A 25,741-nucleotide genomic window follows, 5' to 3' on the forward strand; every position below is an offset into this window, starting at 1 on the left:
CCATTACAGATGTATAGATGTAGCCACCATTATAGATGTAGCCACCATTATAGATGTAGCCACCATTACAGATGTAGCCACCATTACAGATGTAGCCACCATTATAGATGTAGCCACCATTACAGATGTAGCCACCATTACAGATGTAGCCACCATTATAGATGTTGCCACCATTATAGATGTATAGATGTAGCCACCATTATAGATGTAGCCACCATTATAGACGTAGCCACCATTATAGACGTAGCCACCATTATAGACGTAGCCACCATTATAGACGTAGCCACCATTATAGACGTAGCCACCATTATAGACGTAGCCACCATTATAGACGTAGCCACCATTATAGACGTAGCCACCATTATAGACGTTGCCACCATTATAGACGTTGCCACCATTATAATAGATGTTGCCACCATTATAATAGATGTTGCCACCATTATAGATGTTGCCACCATTATAGATGTTGCCACCATTATAGATGTTGCCACCATTATAGATGTAGCCACCATTACAGATGTATAGATGTTGCCACCATTATAGATGTTGCCACCATTATAGATGTTGCCACCATTATAGATGTAGCCACCATTACAGATGTAGCCACCATTATAGATGTAGCCACCATTACAGATGTAGCCACCATTATAGATGTAGCCACCATTACAGATGTAGCCACCATTACAGATGTATAGATGTAGCCACCATTACAGATGTATAGATGTAGCCACCATTACAGATGTATAGATGTAGCCACCATTATAGATGTAGCCACCATTACAGATGTAGCCACCATTACAGATGTAGCCACCATTACAGATGTAGCCACCATTACAGATGTAGCCACCATTATAGATGTAGCCACCATTATAGATGTAGCCACCATTATAGATGTAGCCACCATTATAGATGTATAGATGTAGCCACCATTATAGATGTAGCCACCATTATAGATGTAGCCACCATTATAGACGTAGCCACCATTATAGACGTAGCCACCATTACAGATGTTGCCACCATTATAGATGTAGCCACCATTACAGATGTATAGATGTAGCCACCATTATAGATGTAGCCACCATTATAGATGTTGCCACCATTATAGATGTTGACCCTCTGAACTTAACAATAACATGTTGCCACCCGCCCCGTGCCATTATAGATGTTGCCACCATTGTAGATGTTGCCACCATTATAGATGTTGCCACCATTATAGATGTTGCCACCATTATAGATGTTGCCACCATTATAGATGTAGCCACCATTATAGATGTATAGATGTAGCCACCATTATAGATGTAGCCACCATTACAGATGTAGCCACCATTACAGATGTATAGATGTAGCCACCATTACAGATGTATAGATGTAGCCACCATTACAGATGTATAGATGTAGCCACCATTACAGATGTATAGATGTAGCCACCATTATAGATGTAGCCACCATTACAGATGTAGCCACCATTACAGATGTAGCCACCATTACAGATGTAGCCACCATTACAGATGTAGCCACCATTACAGATGTAGCCACCATTATAGATGTAGCCACCATTATAGATGTATAGATGTAGCCACCATTATAGATGTAGCCACCATTATAGATGTAGCCACCATTATAGACGTAGCCACCATTATAGACGTAGCCACCATTACAGATGTTGCCACCATTATAGATGTAGCCACCATTACAGATGTATAGATGTAGCCACCATTATAGATGTAGCCACCATTATAGATGTTGCCACCATTATAGATGTTGACCCTCTGAACTTAACAATAACATGTTGCCACCCGCCCCGTGCCATTATAGATGTTGCCACCATTATAGATGTTGCCACCATTATAGATGTTGCCACCATTATAGATGTTGCCACCATTACAGATGTAGCCACCATTATAGATGTAGCCACCATTATAGATGTAGCCACCATTATAGATGTAGCCACCATTATAGATGTAGCCACCATTACAGATGTAGCCACCATTACAGATGTATAGATGTAGCCACCATTACAGATGTATAGATGTAGCCACCATTACAGATGTATAGATGTAGCCACCATTACAGATGTATAGATGTAGCCACCATTATAGATGTAGCCACCATTACAGATGTAGCCACCATTACAGATGTAGCCACCATTACAGATGTAGCCACCATTACAGATGTAGCCACCATTACAGATGTAGCCACCATTATAGATGTAGCCACCATTATAGATGTAGCCACCATTATAGATGTATAGATGTAGCCACCATTATAGATGTAGCCACCATTATAGATGTAGCCACCATTATAGACGTAGCCACCATTATAGACGTAGCCACCATTACAGATGTTGCCACCATTATAGATGTAGCCACCATTACAGATGTATAGATGTAGCCACCATTATAGATGTAGCCACCATTATAGATGTTGCCACCATTATAGATGTTGACCCTCTGAACTTAACAATAACATGTTGCCACCCGCCCCGTGCCATTATAGATGTTGCCACCATTATAGATGTTGCCACCATTATAGATGTTGCCACCATTGTAGATGTTGCCACCATTATAGATGTTGCCACCATTATAGATGTTGCCACCATTATAGATGTTGCCACCATTATAGATGTAGCCACCATTACAGATGTATAGATGTAGCCACCATTATAGATGTAGCCACCATTACAGATGTATAGATGTAGCCACCATTACAGATGTAGCCACCATTACAGATGTAGCCACCATTATAGATGTAGCCACCATTATAGATGTTGACCCTCTGAACTTAACAATAACAACATGGCCAACTTTTAGGGAGGTTTTGTACCTGGACTTTGACAGAGAAAAATCTAAACTCCCAGATGGAGATTTGACCTGTAGACATGCATATATGACACAGAGAGAGAGAGAGAGAGAGAGAGACACACAGAGAGAGAGACTGAGAGAGACCGAGAGACTGAGACCGAGAGAGAGACAGAGACATTGAGACTGAGAGACAGAGAGACCGAGACAGAGAGACAGAGACAGAGAGACAGAGAGAGAGAGACAGAGAGAGAGAGACAGAGAGAGAGAGAGACAGAGAGAGAGAGAGACAGAGAGAGAGACAGAGACAGAGAACGAGGAAAGCGTATATGTAAGTGAAGTCTTAAATATCCTCCCTCAGAATTTTTGCTCAACTTTTTATTTTATTTTTTTAAGTATGAGAAATCTAACCACAAGTAACTGTACTGAGACAAATCTTGCCAGTGTATGTATGTCAGAGAGTGTGTGTGCTGAACATTTTCCATTTTTCAATGGACAGTGAAGGTTTCATGTCTATTTGATTCTGCGTGTCTGCGCATGTTCGTGTGTGCACAAGCCTGCGGGTGTTTGTGTTTACACGTGTTTACAGTGGCACAGCTGGTGGCAGATCGATCTTACACCCTCACAGCCCCTCTGTTTGTAGTTGTGGTCCAACTCCCCTTCCATCCTCCCCTCCAATCCCTCATCGCACCCTCCCCTCCAATCCCCCATCGCACCCTCCCCTCCACCCACACTCCCCTCCAATCCCCCATCGCACCCTCCCCTCCAATCCCCCATCGCACCTTCCCCTCCACCCACAATCCCCTCCAACCCCCTTCCATCATCCCTCCAACCCCCCTCTCCTCCACCCCCTCTTTTCCCTCCTCCAAACTCCCATTCCATCCTCCCTCCAAACTTCTTCCACCCTTCCAACCTCCTTCCACCCCCTTTCACAACCCTCCAACCCCCTTCCACCCCCTCCCCGCCCCGTGCCAGTCTCATCTGACCTAAGGGGGAACTGATCAAACACATTGATCTGTGTGAGTAGTTTCTGCCACTACTGCTGAAACACATGCTCACCCTCTTATTTAATCTGGCAACCCGTTCATTGTATCTGGCAACCCACCCGTCCCTCTAATCCAGTGCTGTTGACATAACCCCCAGGTCAGAGGGAGGGAGGGGTAGCTAAACCACAGCAGCTAAACAGTGACTGGCCAACTGGAGGAGGTGGAGAATCACAAGGAGAAAATAGAAATGACTAGAAGAGACATTCCCTTTCCCATCCGCATTCAGAGGTCTGACGGCTTTGTTCCTTCTAGGCATTTTACTTCTATTGGCGGACATAATATGTGCCCTCCTCCACCAAACACAGATATGTGAGAAAGTAGGCTACATTTATTTCTATATAATAAAAAATTAAACAACCATCACTAAGGTATGACAATAGCACCACTCCATCACTATGAATGAAGACACTCAAAATACAGATACAAATGAAGCACGACATTGCAAAGCCATTACTGACATTTTGTTGAAATATTTATTTTGTTATTCATGTCTGGTTCACTCTAAATCATGTCCTTTAAGACTTGGGGGTTTATGGATAGTACGGAAAAATACATGTATCTTTAATAAATGTATGTAATCTGTGAGTTGTAAGAACTACAGCTGAAAAAGGGCTTTTGCAGAGAGTAAAAAATCCTCGATTATGAAGGTGTCGCTTTTCTAATGAATTAGAAGTGGAGAAATGATTACGGAAATATTACGTTACGGAAATATCCCTTTTTTTTGACATCTCCTATCCTAATATTATCTCAGTGCCAGGTAACGGTCAAGTGTGTCACCATCTTTATAAAAGATTGAATTGTGAGGTCGCTTGTAAGTGAAGTTAATAGAGACGTTAACATGCTCCATAATGTCTTTGGTTGATAATAGTAACAATGTAGTTAGCAATTAGCATATAATTAAAATAGCATGTTCTTGAAATATACAGTAGCTGAATATCAAAATAAAATCATTTTGGAAATATTGAAAATGGAAATGATGTAGACAATTAAATTGATAGAAGCCACAATCTATCTGCAATATTAAAGCTGATCTACCACCTAAAAAAATAATCATTGTAATCATAACATGTTTGAGACCACTTTACTGTAGAATAGCCAAACAATATAGTAGCTTTTGTTGAAATGACCTTACATGATAAGAATAGAAATAACAACCTGGGAAGAATAATAATGTAAATCTGGCACGTTATACAGTTGGCACGCGCACACACAGAGTGAGACAGAGTGAGACAGAGTGAGAGTGAGAGGAGAGAGAGAGAGTGAGAGAGAGAGAGTGAGAGAGAAAGAAAGAGACACAGAGAGAGAGACAGAGAGAGACAGAAAGAGAGACAGAGACACAGAGAGAGAGACAGAGAGAGACAGAAAGAGACAGAGAGAGACAGAGACACAGAGAGAGACAGAGACACAGAGAGAGACAGAGACACAGAGAGAGACAGAGACACAGAGAGAGACAGAGACACAGAGAGAGAGAGAGAGAGAGAGACAGAGAGAGACAGAGAGAGACAGAGACACAGAGAGACAGAGAGACAGAGACAGAGAGAGACAGAGACACAGACAGAGACAGAGAGAGAGACAGAGACAGAGAGAGAGAGAGACAGAGAGAGAGAGAGAGAGAGAGAGACAGAGACAGAGACAGAGACAGAGACAGAGAGAGAGACAGAGAGAGAGAGAGAGACAGAGACAGAGAGAGAGAGAGAGAGAGAGAGAGAGAGAGAGAGAGAGAGAGAGAGAGAGAGAGAGAGAGAGAGAGAGAGAGAGAGAGAGAGAGAGAGAGAGAGAGAGAGAGAGAGAGAGAGAGAGAGAGAGAGAGAGAGAGAGAGAGAGACAGAGACAGAGACAGAGACAGAGACAGAGACAGAGACAGAGACAGAGACAGAGACAGAGACAGAGACAGAGACAGAGAGAGAGAGAGAGAGAGAGAGAGAGAGAGAGAGAGAGAGAGAGCTAGATGAGGTAACCTTGGAGTTGCTGTGTCATTGGTTACCCTCTGCTACTGTTAAATGGATGATTTGATACAGACACGTTTCTGTTGGAAAAAGGTTAAACACCGGTGTGTTCATTTCTTTATCCTCCCCGGGTGGAAAGGAGAGGGATGAGGAGGAGGGGCTCCCGTATACAGCACAAAGAAGATTAGTATCCTGTATATGGGGTCTCTCTCGCTCTCCCTCTCTTACAAACTCTCCCTCTCAATTCAATTTCAATTGAAGGGGCTAAATTGGCATGGGAAACATATGTTAACATTGCCAAAGCAAGTGAAATAGATAATAAACAAAACTTAAACAACAATGTACAGTAAACATTACACTTACATAAATTCCAAAATAATAAAGACATTACAAATGTCATATTATGTATATACAGTGTTGTAACAATGTACAAATGGTTAAAGTACAAAAGGGAAAATAAATAAATATAGGTTGTATTTACAACAGTGTTTGTTCTTTACTGGTTGCCCTTTTCTTGTGGCAACAGGTCACACATCTTTCTGCTGTGATTGCACACTGTGGTATTTCACCCAGTAGATATGGGAGTTTATCAAAATTGCATTTGTTTTCAAATTCTTTGTGGATCTGTGTAATCTGAGGGAAATATGTGTCTCTAATATGGTCATACATTGGGCAGGAGGTTAGGAAGTGCAGCTCAGTTTCCACCTTATTTGTGGACAGTGTGCACATAGCCTGTCTTCTCTTGAGCCAGGTCTGCCTTTCGGCGGCCTTTCTCTCTCCCTCCCTATCTCACAAGATGTACTGTGGCCATTTCACCACACGAGGACGACACATCGCTTCCAACTTACCCACCCACCACTAAATACCTCTACTATCACTGCCTTGCCAGACAGCCAGCGCAAAATGTAAAAATGTCAAGCTGAAACAAAACATTGGTCGGAGAGGCTTGATGAAAAGAGAAAGAAATAGGGCACATTACTTCCGTTCCGACAAACAAGGTCACATTAAGGCATTTCTAATAATATGATGGGGAGATGGTTTTTTTCTGTGTGTGTGTTTCGTTCGTTTTTTAAATTTTACATAATTAACACGATCTCCTTGGGGGGATTCGTCTCACAGGCCGACTGAATAAATCTCATTTGCATAACGAACGAAGCCTTTCCCTTCGTTAGCGAAAGAAGGGGTTTAGCAGGCAGGAGGACTACAGTGGGCCTCCCCCTGAGGAGAAATAGATACGAAGAGATTGAGAGGAGAGGAGGGGGGAGGGGGCGAGAGAGAAAGTGAAGAGAGAGAGAGAGAGACAGAAGGGGGAGAGAAAAAAAGTTTTTTTAAAAGACAAGAGGGAGAGATGGAGAGAGCGAGAGAAGGAGCAATGGACAAAGGGGGAGAGAACGAAAGAGATATACGGCTCTATTTTATGCTGGTCAATGTATAAGCCTGCAACACTGTATAGACAGGCTTAATGTGTGCTATTATGGGGTACACTCACACTGCCGGAGGAAAGAGGACATCAGTGGCTAAAGTGGTGGACCGCGCATGTGTGTGTGTGAGAGTGTGTGTGTGTGTGTCTGTGTGTGTGTGTGTGTGTGAGAGAGTGATGAGAGAGTACTAAGCTCTCTTGAGAAGTGGATTGAGCTCTGCTGATTCCAACGGTTCTCTTCTCACTGACGACGATGGCATGAGCTCTGACTCTCTCCCTCCCTCATTCACTCACTCTCCTTGCTCTCACTCCCTCCCTCTCTCGTTCTGTCGCAAGAGTTCCTCTTGTGAGCTGTGAAATGTTTAATAAATCATAATAAATGCACACACACTACCAAATTCACAAGTGCAAATGTAGACACTCAAACATAATTTCTCTCTCCCCGGGCTTAGTTTCCTTCCCCCTCTCCCCGGGATTGGTTTCCTTTCCCCTCTCCCCGGGCTTGGTTTCCTTCCCCTCTCCCCGGGCTTGGTTTCCTTCCCCCTCTCCCCGGGCTTGGTTTCCTTCCCCCTCCCCGGGCTTGGTTTCCTTCCCCTCTCCCCGGGCTTGGTTTCCTTCCCCCTCTCCCCGGGCTTGGTTTCCTTCCCCTCTCCCCGGGCTTGGTTTCCTTCCCCCTCTCCCCGGGCTTGGTTTCCTTCCCCTCTCCCCGGGCTTGGTTTCCTTCCCCCTCTCCCCGGGCTTGGTTTCCTTCCCCCTCTCCCCGGGCTTGGTTTCCTTCCCCCTCTCCCCGGGCTTGGTTTCCTTCCCTCTCTCCCCGGGCTTGGTTTCCTTCCCTCTCTCCACGGGCTTGGTTTCCTTCACTCTCTCCACGGGCTTTGTTTCCTTCCCGCTCTCCACGGGCTTGGTTTCCTTCACTCTCTCCACGGGCTTGGTTTCCTTCCCGCTCTCCACAGGCTTGGTTTCCTTCCCGCTCTCCACAGGCTTGGTTTCCTTCCCGCTCTCCACAGGCTTGGTTTCCTTCCCGCTCTCCACAGGCTTGGTTTCCTTCCCGCTCTCCACAGGCTTGGTTTCCTTCCCGCTCTCCACAGGCTTGGTTTCCTTCCCTCTCTCCACAGGCTTGGTTTCCTTCCCTCTCTCCACAGGCTTGGTTTCCTTCCCTCTCTCCACAGGCTTGGTTTCCTTCCCTCTCTCCACAGGCTTGGTTTCCTTCCCTCTCTCCACAGGCTTGGTTTCCTTCCCTCTCTCCACAGGCTTGGTTTCCTTCCCTCTCTCCACAGGCTTGGTTTCCTTCCCACTCTCCCCAGGCTTGGTGAGGCAGCCATTTTGCTTCACCCCATATATTTTTTGGAGATGAGACTCCCCGCCAAGTCTGCTGCCCCCCCCCCCCTCCACCCTGCCGACGCCAACATCGTAATGACAGGCTTCTCAGACAAGAGGGGAACAGACTGTCTTTTTCCCTCTAGTATTTCTCTCTCTCCTTTTCATCTCTCTGTCTCTCTCTCTCTCTCTCTCTCTCTTCCTCCCTCTCCCTCCCTCTCGCATATCGTCTCTCCCTCGCCCCCTCATATCTTTCCCTCCCATCTTTTGCACTTCAGGGGATGGTGTATGATCTTGTCAGGGCAGGAGCAGAGCACAGAAAAATAAATATATATATATAAAAAGAAAAAAAATACTTGTTTTTATTTTGCTCTCTGATTTTTTCTCTCGTTCCTTTGTGACTCCCTTCTAGTCTTGGCGTGTGTGTGGTGTGTGTGTGTTCACTGCTCAAGTGTAGTAGAGGTTTGAGAAAACAAACGGTTGGAATACTATCCATCTGAGTGTTCATGTTCATATGGATGTCAGCAGTGGTGGAAAAAGCACCCATACCTAAATAGAAAGGAACAGTCATCCAGTTATACATACTACTTGAGTAAAAGTCTAAAACTATTTGGTTTTAAATATACTTAAGTATCAAAAGTAAAAGTATAAATCATTTCAAGTTAGTTATATTAAGCAAACCAGACTGCACCATTTTCTTGTTTTGTTTATTTACGGATAGCCTGGGGCACACTCCAACACTCAGACATCACTCACAAATGAATAATTCATTCATTCATTGTCATTCATACAAATGAAGTATGTGTGTTTAGTGAGTCAGATCAGAGGTAGTAGGGATGACCAGGGATGTTTTTTTGAAAAGTGTGGGAATTGGAACATTTTCCTGTCCTGCTATGCATTCATACTGTAATGAGTACTTTTGGGTGTCAGGGAAAATGTATGGAGTAAAGCGTACCTTATTTTCTTTAGGAATGTAGAGAAGTAAAAGTATAAGTTGTCAAATATACAAATAGTAAAGTAAAGTACAGACATCCACAAAATGACTTATGTAGTACTTTACACTACTGGCTGTCAGTGGTAATACAGCATGGGTGTATGCATCCCTTCATAAATAAACTGTGTGTGTGGTGTGTGTGTGGTGTGTGGTGTGTGTGTGGTGTGTGGGGTGTGGTGTGTGTGGTGTGGTGTGGTGTGGTGTGTGTGTGTGTGTGTGTATGGTGTGTGTAAGTGTGTGTGTGTGTAATTCTATTTCTATGGATGTCTACCATTAACCCCAATGCCACAAATTACAGCAACATCAGAGCGATCCCACCCAAGACCTTACCCCCACCCCCAGCCTACGCCAATCTCGCACTGAGCCCTAAAGGATGTTGTGTCATCCCACTTCGATGGCAACATGGTATTATTGCTTTGCGTCACAAACATTTGACACATATAAACTGATACCAGGATGTCGATGACTGAACACTGTACTATAGACATCATCTGTATACAGTGGTTCAGAAAGTATTCACACCACATGTTGTGTTAAGGCCTGAATAAAAAATGTATTCAATTGATTATTTGTCTCACCCATCTACCCACGATACCTATATAATGACTAAGTGAAAACATGTTTTTAGAAATGTTTGCAAATTTATTGAAAATGAAATTCAGAAATATCTAATTTACATAACACCCCTGAGTCAACATGTTAGAATCACCTTTGGTAGTGATTACAGCTGTGAGTCTTTCTGAGTAAATGTCTAAGAGTGTTCCACACCTGGATTGTACAATATTCGTACATTAGTCATTTTCAAGTATTGCCATAGATTTTCAAGCCGATTTAAGTCAAAACTGTATCTAGGCCACTCAGGAACATGACATGTCGTATTGGTAAACAACTCCCGTGTATATTTAGCCTCGTGTTTTAGATTATTTTCTTGCTGAAAGGTGAAATCATCTCCCAGTGTCTGTTGGAAAGCAGACTGAACCAGGTTTTCCTCTAGGATTTTGCCTGTGCTTCGCTCTATTCCATTTTATTTTTATCCTAACAAGGATACCCAGAGCATGATGCAGCAGCCTTGAAAGTATGATGAGTGGTGCTCAGTGATGTGTTGGATTTGCCTCAAACATAACGCTTTGTATTCAGGACATAAAATACATTTCTTTGCCAAATTCTTTGCAATTTGACTTTAGTGCTTTATTGCATACAGGATGCAAGTTTTAGGATATGTTTTATTCTGTACAGGTTTCCTTCTTTTCACTCTGTCATTTAGGTTAGTATTGTGGAGTAACTATAATGTTGTTGATCCATCCTCAGTGTTCTCCTATCACAGCCATTAAACTCTGTGACTGTTTTAAAGACACTATTGGCCTTATGGTGAAATCTCTGAGCGGTGTCCTTCCTCTACAGCAACCGAGTTAGGAAGGACGCCTGTATCTTTGTAATGACTGGGTGCATTGTGACGTATACACTTTCATAACTGCTCGTCTTTCCTCATTTTCTCAAATGTCATCACAAGTTTCTCCTCTTCCGTTTACCTCACCTCTCCTCCTCCCTTTACCTCACCTCTCCTCCTCCCTTTACCTCACCTTTCCCCTTCCATTTACCTTACCTCTCCCTCTCTCCTCCTCCCTTTACCTCACCTTTCCCCTTCCATTTACCTTACCTCTCCCTCTCTTCTCCTCCCTTTACCTCACCTTTCCCCTTCCATTTACCTTACCTCTCCCTCTCTTCTCCTCCCTTTACCTCACCTTTCCCCTTCCATTTACCTTACCTCTCCCTCTCTTCTCCTCCCTTTACCTCACCTTTCCCCTTCCATTTACCTCTCCCTCTCCTCTTCCCATTACCTCACCTCCTCTCATTACTCCATCATGACTGTGGTCCATTCTCTAACACCCTTCTCTCCCTGGTCCACATTTCTCTGCATCCCTGTTTTCCTCCATTATTGTTCTTCTACCTCTTCACCTTCATCCCCCTTCCTCTCCTCTCCCTTCCCTTCATCTCTCCTCCTCTCCACCTCACCATCCCTCTTCCTTTCCTCTCCCCTCCCTTCATCTCTCCTCCTCCTCTCCACCCCTCCCCCTCCTCCTCTACTCTCCCTTTCTCCATCCCTTCTCCTCCTCTCCTCTCCCTTTCTCCTCCTCTCCTCTTCTCCATAATTTCTCCTTCTCCTCTCCTCCCTTTCTTCATCCCTTCTCCTCCTCCTCTCCCTTTCGCCATCCCTTCTCCTCCTCCTCTCCCTTTCTCCATCCCTTTTCCTCCTCCTCTCCTCTCCCCCTCTCCTCTCCCTTTCTCCATACTTCCTCCTTCTCCTCTCCCTTTCTTCATCCCTTCTCCTCCTCCTCTCCCTTTCGCCATCCCTTCTCCTTCTCCTCCTCCTCTCCCTTTCTCCAACCCCTCTCCTCCTCCTCTCCCTTTCTCCAACCCCTCTCCTCCTCCTCTCCCTTTCTCCAACCCCCTCTCCTCCTCCTCTCCCTTTCTCCAACCCCCTCTCCTCCTCCTCTCCCTTTCTCCAACCCCTCTCCTCCTCCTCTCCCTTTCTCCAACCCCTCCTCCTCCTCCTCTCCCTTTCGCCATCCCTTCTCCTCCTCTCCCTTTCTCCATCCCTTTTCCTCCTCCTCTCCTCTCTCCCCCTCTCCTCTCCCTTTCTCCATACTTCCTCCTTCTCCTCTCCCTTTCTTCATCCCTTCTCCTCCTCCTCCTCTCCCTTTCGCCATCCCTTCTCCTTCTCCTCTCCCTTTCTCCAACCTCTCTCCTCCTCCTCTCCCTTTCTCCAACCCCTCTCCTCCTCCTCTCCCTTTCTCCAACCCCTCTCCTCCTCCTCTCCCTTTCTCCAACCCCTCTCCTCCTCCTCTCCCTTTCTCCATCCCCTCTCCTCCTCCTCCCCCTCTCCCTTTCTCCATCCCTTCTCCTCCCCTCTCCCTTTTGCCATCCCTTCTCCTCCTCCTCTCCCTTTCTCCATCCATTTTCCTCCTCCTCCCCTCTGCCTTTCTCCATCCCTCCTCTCCCTTTCTCCATCCCTTCTCCTTCTCCTCTCCATCCCTTCTCCTTCTCCTCTCCCCAACCCCTCTCCTCCTCCTCTCCCTTTCTCCATCCCTTTTCCTCCTCCTCCCCTCTCCCTTTCTCCATCCCTTCTCCTCCTCCCCTCTCCCTTTCTCCATCCCTTCTCCTCCGCTCTCCCGTTCTCCATCCCTTTTCCTCCTCCTCTCCCTTTCTCCATCCCTTCTCTCCCTTTCTCCAACCTTCTCCTCCTCCTCCTTTCTCCATCCCTTCTCCTCCTCCCCTCTCCCTTTCTCCATCCCTTCTCCTCATCCCCCTCTCCTTTTCTCTATCCCTCCTCCTCCTCCTCCTCCTCCTCCTCCTCCTCTCTCTCTATCCCTCCTCCTCCTCCTCTCCCTTTCTCCATCCCTCCTCCTCCTTGCTCCAGAACTGTCACATAGCATTAGTGGGTCCGGCGCTCAGCCCCTGCAGAAATAACAGGCTAGATGGCTGTACAGACCCATTCTCCTGCTCTAGTTAGCTTTGGACAAAAAGCCCCCGTTCGGCAGGCTTGGGAGGATGCCTGCATTATTTTATTCATGCTGGGCGCTCCCTGCTTACACAACAGTCAGCGACAGCGGCCTACTAAACTCAAGTCTCCTCGCATAGGGTTAGTTAGCGATAGAGTTAGCGGTAACCCCCTGGGTTTCAGCAGTAAAGTGTACACACACGTATATGTATGCTTGTAGGATGTACTGTAGTCATGGCCTGTGATGCACACAAGCCGCCACAAACTGACTGAGGAGAAGAACATCAGTACCTTTGTTCAGAACAAAGGACCTAAAGATGGGAAAAGATTCGCACACTTATAAGAATCCAATATGACAATTTGATTAATAGAGCCAATTTAGCAAAGTACATTGCTAATTTTATGATATACTAACATTATTATATATATTTTTTAAACAATTATTGTATCTACTAGAAGTAGCTGTTCTTATATTCAGGATTCTAAGAAATGGTCAGGGAGTGCAATGTTCATCAAAGGTATAAGCAGTCGTATCTAGAGACAACACGTCGCTAAAGTGCTCGTCACTTCAATTATTCATTTCTTAAGTCTTCTTCACCACCCCATGCTGAGTTCCTTTACTCATGGGGGGTGGGGGAGAGAGATAAAGAGAGAGGAGGTAGGGGAGTAGAGAGAGGTGGGGCAGAGATAGTGTGTGAGAGAGTGAGGGGAGTAGAGAGAGAGAGAGAGAGAGAGAGGGAGAGACAATTGAGAATTTTATTTTTTATTTAACCTTTATTTAACTAGGTTAGTCAGTTAAGATAAAATTCTTATTTACAATGACGGCCTACCCCAGCAAAACCCGGACGACACTGGGCCAATTGTGTGGATTCCCAATCACGGCCGGTTGTGATACAGCCTGGAATCGAACCAGGGTCTTTAGTGACGCCTCTAGCACTGAGATGCAGGGCCTTAGACCGCTGCGCCGTTCGGGAGAAAATATAAAGAGAGAAAGAAGTGAAAAAGAAACATACAGCCGGATCAAGTGATACCTCATGGCATGGGTTGAGTGACAAAAAGGAGGGAGAAAAATAAAGCAAATGTAATACAGACCCCATTTCAGTCATTCTGCAGAGTTCTCTCCCTTCTCTCCCCCACCCCATTCAAAACCATTAGCGCCGCAATTTGGCGTCCCGGTTTAAAGTCGCTGCTTGTCAGCGAGTGGGAAGCGGGAGGCGTAATCTCCCCGGTCAAATTAATCCCGATGTCAAACGGCACTAACAGTCAAGAGGCCCCGTCCGCCTTCTGCTCCTCGCCGCAGCACAAGGCTTACGCTAATCTCAGCAAATTAACTAGCGCTCGCTAACCCGTTTAAAACGATCCCCCGCTCACTCGGTGACCTTGTATGCAATTGCACCTTTTTCTAATCGTTGGGCATTAAGAAGAAGAGTATGAGCCAGAATACATGGCGGTAATTCCACACACACTGTGGCTCAATAACTCTATTGGACAGGAAAGGAAGTAGTAGGCCTACTTCACATTAGCCCTCAAAATGTACCCTTTAATATGAGAGATCCTTATTTCCTCTGTGTGTGAGAGAGAGTGTGAATGTGTGTGTGTCCACGCAAACTGTCAAAGGGAGAATACGAATGGCTAATGTGGGGGACTTTGTGTGGTGTGACTGTATGCGTGTGTGTTTCTTCTCTGTGTGCTTGTGTGTGTGTGCGTGCTTGTGTGTGCGTGCGTGCGTGTCGGTCTGTATGTCATCCTGCATTTAGATCCTACAAGAGACAAAGTACCACACACCTCTTACAAACATCATCAACACTCCAAAGTTCAATTACACATTAACATCAATTCATATAAAATTCTTGCATTCTTTTGAGCAAATGTTTGTCTTACCTAAGTGATGTTCATTGATTACATCTGCGAGAGAGACAGAGACACAGACAGACAGAGTGCGAGAGAGAGAGAGAGAGAGAGAGAGAGAGAGAGAGAAAGCAGGTCAAAGCACAGATCACACAACTCCAAAGCCAAACAGTATGCAATAAGATTACTGTAGATCTCCTATCGTAAATCCATTTTGGATTTAGCAGTGCATCACTATTGTCATCATCATGTTTCACGGCTATTGAGGTCAAACGCCGTAGTAGTTCAGAGTCGACAGGCAAGGATCAACTTCATCAAGTCAGCGATAAGGTTGTTCATCAATTTGCTTGCTACAAATGTAGTTTAACATAGACTTGTGAAAAATGAATTATGCAAATGTTTCCATAATGCCTCTCCAGGAATCACAGGCTGTCGAGTACAGATCAAATGAGCTTGTTTTGCAGTATGCAAAGGGATTTAGAGAGAGAACAGGCAAATATGGGAGTAGGCTACACAGTACAGCTAACAGAAATACAGTAATTCTACATCCAGCTACATTTCTGATCCTCAAAGCGTATCTGAAAATAGACTCTCCAATGAACTTTTAGTGATTCTGTACATTATGATAGACTGAATTTCTAATTCAGAGTTCTTGAATGGCCTGAGGGGATATGCCCATTTTATAAAAAGCATTTCTATGTACCTCATCGGTACGCAGTTATCCAGTGTGACAAGGATGGACAAGGAGGATACCACTGCATATGTTCCGTGACCCCATGTGCCAACCTGGTTGGCTAACAGGAGGTTGAACGTGCCACGGGAGCCAGGGGAGCCAGATGGCATGGAGGTCTATATGGATTTGAGTCAAGCTGCCCCTTCCAGGGAATAGCCATTGATATTCAGATCCTCTCTGTTATTTTAGTCTCTACAGTTGTTACAACATATCTCTACCATATATGGCACAATGACTGTCATTGTGACTCAAAGACTCAATGATTATATTTGTCCCTGCATATTGTATTCAATCCCATTAAATCGACAGTATCTAGTTACGTTTCAGATCCATCTTAAATCTAATGCAATATCGTATGCTTTTTTTAAATAAAGGTATAAGAGGTCTCAGTATGAGAGATGAATGTAATCATCTCAGTATGAGAGATGAATGTAATCATCTCAGTATGAGAGATGAATGTAATCATCTCAGTATGAGAGATGTATGTAATCATCTCAGTATGAGAGATGAATGTAATCATCTCAGTATGAGAGATGTATGTAATCATCTCAGTATGAGAGATGTATGTAATCATCTCAGTATGAGAGATGTATGTAATCATCTCAGTATGAGAGATGTATGTAATCATCTTAGTATGAGAGATGTAATGAATCAGGCATTCATTTTATAACCTCTCACTTATGATAAACACAATACATCCACTCACACGGATAAAAACAAAAACCTAGTCGACTTGGTAATTGTGACTCAGTAAATTACTACAGTTAGAATTACAGTACAATGTTTATTAAATGGTAACATTTTGAAAATGAATGGGAAAAAAAATAGTAAGACGTGCATTTCAGAGCAATCCCTGTGTAATATATAACAAATAAACATAATACTGAGTTTTCCTTTCCCCGCTTAAGGTATTTTGCCGAAAGGTACTTTTGCTCACTGTTTTTGAGCCTTTATCAAGCTTGCTTTAAAAAAATATGTTTCTTACTTTAATATGATAATCTTCATGGCGTGATGCCGATCTCCACACAGAGAATAATTATTTATGTATTTATTGAAATTAAAATTTCATGGTTCACTGCTTTACACAGATAGAGCATGAGTGTCTTACAATGTTTTGGGGACTAAAGGGGGTTGAGACGATTATTCAAATATTTAACCTTAGCGGTCATAGATTATGCAAATAACGTCCCAAAAAGATTCTTTCCGCAGCTGAAAAATCTGTGCAGTTGCTGGGAGCCATGTAAAAAATCATCAGGACCGAGCCGGAGAACAAAAGACTAAGGAGGAGGAGTAGTCGAATAACCGGCAGCTATTTTCCTCTCAGATTGAGTGGAGAAGACAGAGAGACTTGGACATGACAGAGGGAGGAAGACACCACTTATTGTGTCTATGGACTCCTCACCTCTACACAGGTCCACAGAAATCCCTCCATTGCAGACTCCACGTGTGTATAAACAGACAAACACACACGCTGACTACCAGTACAGTACTAAACGTACAGTAGTCTTGGCCTGCATGCTCACACACGCACAAACACATGCACTAATTACCCCACACGCTATCAAACTGACATCCACAAACATTTGTTCATATACAGTTGAAGTCGTAAGTTTACATACACTTAGGTTGGAGCCATTAAAACTCATTTTTCAACCACTCCACAAATGTATTGTTAACAAACTATAGTTTTGGGAAGTCGGTTAGGACATCTGCTTTGTGTATGACAAGTCATTTTTCTAACAATTGTTTACAGACAGATTATTTCACTTATAATCCACTGTATCACAATTCCAGTGGGTCAGAAGTTTACATGCACTAAGTTGATTGTGCCTTTAAACAGCTTGGAAAATTCCAGAAAATTATGTCATGGCTTTAGAAGCTTCTGATAGGCTAATTAACATCATTTGAGTCAATTGGAGGTGTACCTGTGGATCTATTTCAAGGCCTACATTCAAATTCAGTGCCTCTTTGCTTGACATCATGGGAAAATCAAAATAAATCAGCAAAGACATCAGAAAATAAATTGTAGACCTTCACAAGTCTGGTTCATCTTTGGGAGCAATTTTCAAATGCTTGAAGGTACAATGTTCATCTGTACAAACAATAGTACGCAAGTCAAAACACTATGGGACCACACAGCTCTCATAGCGCTCAGGAAGGAAACACGTTCTGTCTCCTAGAGATGAACGCACTTTGGTGCAAAGTGCAAATCAATCCCAGAACAGCAGCAAAGGACCTTGAATATGCTGGATGAAACAGGTACAAAATGATCTATATCCACAGTAAAACGAGTCCTATATCAACATAACCTGAAAGGCTGCTCAGCAAGGAAAAAGCCACTGCTCCAAACCCCCCATAAAAAAGCCACACTAGGGTTTGCAACTGCACATGGGGACAAAGATCATACATTTTGGAGAAATGTCCTCTGGTCTGATGAAACAAAAATAGAACAGTTTGGCCATAATGACCATCGTTATGTTTGGAGGAAAAAGGGGGATGCTTGCAAGCCGAAGAACACCATCAAAACGTGAAGCACGTGGTGGCAGCATCATGTTTTGGTGGTGCTTGCTGCAGGAGGAGCTGGTGCACTTCACAAAATAGATGGCACCATGAGGAAAGAAAATAATGTCGATATATTGAAGCAACATCTCAAGACATCAGTCAGGAAGTTGAAGCTTGGTCACAAAAAGGTCTTCCAAATGGACAATGACCCCAAGAATACTTCCAAAGTTGTGGCAAAATGGCTTAAGGACAACAAAGTCAAGGTATTGGAGTGGCCATCACAAGGCCCTGACCTCAATCCCATAGAACATTTATGGGCAGAACTGAAAAAGAGTGTGCAAGCAAGGAGGCCTACAAACCTGACTCAGGTAAACCAGCTCTGTCAGGAGGAGTGAGCCAAAATTCACCCAACTTATTGGAAGGCTACCCGGAAAGTTTGACCCAAGTTAAACTATTGAAAGGCAATGCTACCAAATACTAATTGTGAGTGTATGTAAACTTCTGACCCACTTGGGATGTGATGAAAGAAATAAAAGCTGAAATAAATCATTCTCTCTTCTATTATTCTGACAGTCTGACCTAAAACGTATAGCCAGAACCTCCATCAGAAGCTAACCAGCTACTAGCTATTTAGTCATTGTCAGCCACTGCTAGCGGCCTTTACCTTCCGCACAGACACCAGACATTTTTTAGCCTGGTAAATTCTTGCCAGCCTATCAGTATCGGACTGTTTTCTCCACTACAACGCCGGATTCCTGCCGTAAGCCCTGGACCATTAGTCCTGATCATCATAGCTAGCTAGCTGCCACCGAGTGACCGAGCCCCGAAGCTAGCACTGAGCCAGGCCCACCTCCCGGCCTACTCAGTGATCACTCGACTACACAGCTGAAACCTCCCGGACTCTACCCCAACATGGCTAGAATCCACTAGTCCAATGGACCCTTGCCATAAGCTCTGGACCTTTGCATCGGATCATCGCTGCTAGCTAGCTGCTACCGAGTGGCTAAAGTGTCTAACGCCCCTGCCCCGAAGCTAGCAACATTTAGTGTCAAGCCAGGAGCATCTCCCGGCTAGCAAACTAAATTACTACAACTACAATACCCCTTTCGCCATCTGGCCTGGACCCTTTGTCGACACGGCGTCCCGCTGTACCACCACGACTGGTCTGCCGACGGAACTCCATCCGCTGTGCCTTCAACCGGCCTTAGCCGGACGTCGGAGCAGATGCTTCTACTAACCCCAGCCTGCTAACTATAAACGCTATTTCTCCCGCGTGATATTAGCGTACTTACGACTACCCTGTGGCTTCCCTGTTCCATATATTGCTGTTCACTGGACCTTATGATCACTGGGCTACATAGCTGATGCCTGCTGGACTGTTCATTATTCACGATACTCCGTTTAGTTAATTTTTTTGTTTATATGTCGGCCCCAGCCTCTAACTCAGGCCCTGTGTGTAGTTAACCGACCATCCCTATCCACTCATCACCATTTTACCTGTTGTTGTTATTTATTTGATTTATTTCATCTTTATTTAACCAGGTAGGCAAGTTGAGAAAAGTTCTCATTTACAATTGCGACCTGATAAAGCAAAGCAGTTCGACACATACAACACAGAGTTACATGTGGAGTAAAACAAACATACAATCAATAATTATAGTAGAAAAATAAGTCTATATACATTGTGAGCAAATGAGGTGTGATAAGGGAGGTGAAGGCAAAAAAGGCCATGGTGGCAAAGTAAATACAATATAGCAAGTAAAACACTGGCTTCGCAGATTTGCAGTGGAAGAATGTGCAAAGTAGAGAAAGAAATAATGGGGTGCAAAGGAGCAAAATAAAGAAATAAATACAGTAGGGGAAGAGGTAGTTGTTTGGGCTAAATTATAGATGGGCTATGTACAGGTGCAGTAATCTGTGAGCTGCTCTGACAGCCAGTGCTTAAAGCTAGTGAGGGAGATAAGTGTTTCCAGTTTCAGAGATTTTTGTAGTTCGTTCTAGTCATTGGCAGCAGAGAACGGGAAGGAGAGGTGGCCAAAGGAAGAATTGGTTTTAGGGGTGACCAGAGAGATATACTCGCTGGAGCGCGTGCTACAGGTGGGTGCTGCTATGGTGACCAGTGAGCTGAGATAAGGGGGGACTTTACCTAGCAGGGTATTGTAGATGACCTGGAGCCAGTGGGTTTGGCGACGAGTATGAAGCGAGGGCCAGCCAACGAGAGCGTACAGGTCGCAGTGGTGGGTAGTATATGGGGCTTTGGTGACAAAACGGATGGCACTGTGAAAGACTGCATCCAATTTATTGAGTAGGGGAGGTTATTTTGTAAATTACATCGCCGAAGTCGAGGATCGGTAGAATGGTCAGTTTTACGATGGTATGTTTGGCAGCATGAGTGAAGGATGCTTTGTTGCGAAATAGGAAGCCAATTCTAGATTTAACTTTGGATTGGAGATATTTTATGTGAGTCTGGAAGGAGAGTTTACAGTCTAACCAGACACCTAGGTATTTGTAGTTGCCCACTTATTCAAAGTCAGAACAGTCCAGAGTAGTGATGCTGGACGGGCGGGCAGGTTCAGGCAGCGATCGGTTGAAGAGCATGCATTTAGTTTTACTTGTATTTAAGAGCAGTTGGAGGCCACGGAAAGAGAGTTGTATGGCATTGAAACTCGTCTGGAGGGTTGTTAACACAGTGTCTAAAGAAGGGCCAGAAGTATACAGAATGGTGTCGTCTGCGTAGAGGTGGATCAGAGACTCACCAGCAGCAAGAGCGACATCAATGATGTATACAGAGAAGATAGTCAGCCAAAGACTTGAACCCTGTGGCGCCACCATAGAGACTGCCAGAGGCCCAGACAATAGGCCCTCCGATTTGACACACTGAACTCTATCAGAGAAGTAGTTGGTGAACCAGGCGAGGCAATCATTTGAGAAACCAAGGCTATCGAGTCTGCCGATGAGGATGTGGTGATTGACAGAGTCGAAAGCCTTGGCCAGGTCAATGAATACGTTTGCACAGTATTGTTTCTTATCGATGGCGGTTAAGATATCGTTTAGGACCTTGAGTGTGGCTGACGTGCACCCAAGACCAGCTCTGAAACCAGATTGCATAGCGGAGAAGATGCGGTGGGATTCTAAATGGTCGGTAATCTGTTTGTTGACTTGGCTTTCGAAGACCTTAGAAAGGCAGGGTAGGATAGATATAGGTCTGTAGCAGTTTGGGTCAAGAGTGTCCCCCCCTTTGAAGAGGGGGATGACCACAGCTGCTTTCCAGTCTTTGGGAATCTCAGACGACACGAAAGAGAGGTTGAACAGGCTAGGAATAGGGGATGCAACAATTTCCAGCAGATAATTTTAGAAAGAAAGGGTCCAGATTGTCTAGCCTGGCTGATTTGTAGGGGGTCCAGATTTTGCAGCTCTTTCAGAACATCAGCTGACTGGATTTGGGAGAAGGAGAAATGGGGAAGGCTTGGGCGAGTTGCTGTGGGGGGTGCAGTGCTGTTGACCAGGGTAGGGGTAGCCAGGTGGAAAGCATGGCCAGCTGTAGAAAAATGCTTATTGAAATTCTCAATTATAGTGGATTTATCGGTGGTGACAGAGTTTCCTATCCTCAGTGCAGTGGGCAGCTGGGAGGTGTTCTTATTCTCCATGGTCTTTACAGTGTCCCAGAACTTTGAGTTTGTGTTGCAGGAACCACATTTCTGCTTGAAAAAGCTAGCCTTGGCTTTTGTAACTGCCTGTGTATATTGGTTTCTAGCTTCCCTGAAAAGTTGCATTTCATGGGGGCTGTTCGATGCTAATGCAGAACACCATAGGATGTTTTTGTGTTTGTTAAGGGCAGTCAGGTCTGGAGTGAACCAAGGGCTATATCTGTTCCTGGTTCTAAATTTCTTGAATGGGGCATGCTTATTTAAGATGTTGAGGAAGGCATTTAATTTTTTAAATTTTTTTAAAACAGGCATCCTCTACTGATGGGATGAGGTCAATATCGTTCCAGGATACCCGGGCCAGGTCGATTAGAAAGACCTGCTCAATGAAGTGTTTCAGGGAACGTTTGACAGTGATGAGTGGAGGTCGTTTGACTGCTGACCCATTACAGATGCAGGCAATGAGGCGGTGATCGCTGAGATCTTGGTTGAAAACAGCAGAGGTGTATTTAGAGGGCAAGTTGGTTAGGATGATATCTATGAGGGTGCCTGTGTTTACGGCTTTGGGGTGGTACCTGGTAGGTTCATTGATAATTTGTGTGAGATTGAGGGCATCAAGTTTAGATTGTAGGATGGCTGGGGTGTTAAGCATGTTCCAGTTTAGGTCAACAAGCAGAACGAGCTCTGAAGATAGATGGGGGGCAATCAGTTCACATATGATGTCCAGAGCACAGCTGGGGGCAGAAGGTTGTCTATAGCAGGTGGCAACAGTGAGAGACTTGTTTTTAGAGGAGGTGGATTTTTAAAAGTTGAAGTTCAAATCGTTTGGGTACAGACCTGGATAGTAGGACAGAACTCTGCAGGCTCTCTCTGCAGTAGATTGCAACACCGCCCCCTTTGGCCATTCTATCTTGTCTGAAAATGCTGTCGTTAGGGATGGAGATTTCTGAATTTTTGGTGGTCTTCCTAAGCCAGGATTCAGACACTGCTAGAACATCCGGGTTGGCAAACTGCTAAAGCAGTGAATAATACAAACTTAGGGATGAGGCTTCTAATGTTAACATGCATGAAACCAAGGCTATTACGGTTACAGAAGTCATCAAAAGAGAGCGCCTGGGGAATAGGACTGGAGCTAGGCACTGCAGGGCCTGGATTCACCTCTACATCACCAGAGGAACGGAGGAGTAGGATAAGGGTATGGCTTAAAGCTATGAGAATTGGTCGTCTAGGATGTCCAGAACAGAGAGTAAAAGGAGGTTTCTGGGGGGGGGCGATAAAATAGCTTCAAGGTATAATGTACAGACAAAGGTATGGTAGGATGTGAATACAGTAGATTGAGCGATGATGAAAGAGATGTTGTCTCTAGAAACCTCATTGAAACCAGGTGATGTCATTGCATGTGTGGATGGTGGAACTGAAGGGTTGGATAAGGCATAATGAGCAGGGCTAGAGGCTCTACAGTGAAATAAGCCAATAAACACTAACCAGAACAGCAACGGACAAGGCATATTGACATTAAGGAGAGGCATGCTTAGCCGAGTGATCATACGGGTCCAGTGAGTAGAGAGGTTGGATGGGGTCACGGCGATTCAGACAGCTATCCGGGCCATCGGTAGCAAGCTGGCAGAGGATGGAGGTCTGTTTTTAGCCACCTTGTGCGTTTCCGTCGGTAGATTAGTGGGGTTCCGTGTGGTAGAGGGGACCAATCCAATTGGCAAAATAGATATAGTTATAGGGACCCAAGAAAATTGTCTGATAGACCTATTCAGATAGCAGCCGATAAGACAGCTGACGATTTGCGGGCCGCTGACGGGCGTTCAGGTAACGTCGCGACGGAGGGGCCAGTTGGATAACTCCCTCGGGCAGATAACGTCGGTAGACCAGTCGTGAAGGCCCGATGGGGCTCCGCATCGGCAGTAAAACGGGTCCGGATAGGTGATTGTATCCCAGGAGTGGCTGATGGAACTCTTCAGCTGGCTAGCTCCGGAATAATTGATGTTTGATCCGGGACCGACGTAAGCCAATAGTCACTCGGATAGCAGCTAGCTAGCTGATTTATCTTAGCTGATTAGCTGTTGTTGTCTTAGCTAGCTCTGCCAATCAACACCTGTGATTGCTTTACGCCTCACTTTATGTCTCTATCAAATGTCAATATGCCTTGTATACTGTTGTTTAGGATAGTTATTATTGTTTTAGTCTACTGCAGAGCCCCTAGTCCCACTCAACATGCCTCAGATACCTCCTTTATCCCACCTCCCACACATGCGGTGACCTCACCCAGCATAACTAGCTCATCCAGAGATGCAAGAACTCTTATCACTCAGTGCATTGGTTTACCTCTACTGTACCCGCACCCCACCATACCGGTCTGTACATTATGCCCTGAATCTGTTCTACCACGCCCAGAAATCTGCTCCTTTTATTCTCTGTCCCCAACGCACAAGACAACCAGTTTTGATAGCCTTTAGCCGTACCCTCATCCTACTCCTCCTCTGGTGATGTTGAGGTTAATCCAGGCCCTGCGTGTCCCCAGGCACTCTCATTTGTTGACTTCTGTAACCGTAAAAGCCTTGGTTTCATGCATGCTAACATCAGAATACTTATGCATCAAATACTTACGTCATGCAATAAAATGCTAATTAATTACTTAATCATACAATGTGATTTTCTGGATTTTTGTTTTAGATTCCGTCTCTCACAGTTGAAGTGTACCTATGAAGAAAATTACAGACCTCTACATGCTTTGTAAGTAGGGAAACCTGCAAAATCGGGAGTGTATCAAATATTTGTTCTCCCCACTGTACATGGGAGGAGACTTAACCAAGCTAGTCGTCTTGGCTACTTTCTTGTCTCTTCCTCTCTTGCATCAAAGGTCAAAAAAGTTTTAATAGGAGACAGAGTGTGATCGGATCATCATCTAATTGGCATTCACATAACTCTTATAGATTTTCCACGTGGACGGGGATATTGGAAATTTAATCAACTGAATTTTTCCAGTATAATATAGGTTCAGCAAATCCCCTTATTGTTTGGGATACCTTTAAATGTACCTTCAGGGGTCATTCAATTCAATATTCATCAACAATAAAAAAAGCTGTTTCTGGCTAAAGAAACAAGACTAACAAGGGAAATCCATGAACTAATAGTACAGGTAGATAGCATTAAAAATGATACTACAGAGATACAAAATAAGTTAGAGGAAAAACAAAAAGAACTTAAGGAACTTATTCAAGAAAGATCTAATGTAATCTATTACAAAAATAAAGCAAACTAGATGGAATATGGAGAAAAATGCACAAAATTCTTCCTGAATCTCCAATACAGAAACGCAAAAAAAAAAAATTTGCAGAAACTCGTTACTGAAGATGGAGTCATCTATGATTCTCCGAATGATATTTTAAAAGAGGAAGCTAATTATTTTAGGCAGATGTTCTCTTTTCCGTCTCATCCTCTCAAACTGAATGAAGATTACGGTAAGGAATTCATTCCAAATAATATAAAAAATGGAAAATTAACAAATGTACCAAAAGATCAGTACGAAGGCCAAATTACAGAGGAATAACTTTGAGGCTATTAAATCCTTTCAGTCTGGAAAAACCCCAGGGCTTGATGGCATACCGGTAGAGGTATATCAAGTATTTTTTGATATACTAAAAGCTCCATTGTTAGATTGTTTTAACTACTGCTATAGAAATGGTAGTCTGTCAGGTACTCAGCAGGAAGGTCTGATATCTCGATTATTAAAACAAGACCCAGGTGGCAAATATAAAGACCCGGTCCGGTCTATCTAAAAAACTGGAGGCCCCATACACTTCAATGTTGTGATGCAAAAATACTAACAATATGCATAGCATTCAGAATTAAAAGGGTTTTACCAGGTATTGTTCATCCTGATCAGACAGTTTTTTTTTACATGGATGATACATTGGAGATAATATACGACAACTACTAGAAATAATAGAACATCATGAAACATGAGAAGCCAGGAATGGTA

General features: G+C 44.2%; 1 protein-coding gene across 1 annotated transcript in view; it reads right to left on the reverse strand.

Moving 5' to 3' along the window:
• Nucleotides 1-25,741, reverse strand: part of LOC112220026 (nuclear receptor subfamily 6 group A member 1-A-like) — a 190,518-nt gene that overhangs the window by 48,929 nt on the left and 115,848 nt on the right. The window contains exon 3 of the mRNA XM_024381581.2: nucleotides 14,902-14,925. Coding sequence (XP_024237349.2) covers nucleotides 14,902-14,925 — 24 coding nt within the window. The remainder of the gene's footprint in view (nucleotides 1-14,901; nucleotides 14,926-25,741) is intronic.

The sequence above is a fragment of the Oncorhynchus tshawytscha genome, linkage group LG20 (genome assembly GCF_018296145.1).
Source record: "Oncorhynchus tshawytscha isolate Ot180627B linkage group LG20, Otsh_v2.0, whole genome shotgun sequence".
NCBI classification, from domain to species: Eukaryota; Metazoa; Chordata; class Actinopteri; order Salmoniformes; family Salmonidae; genus Oncorhynchus; species Oncorhynchus tshawytscha.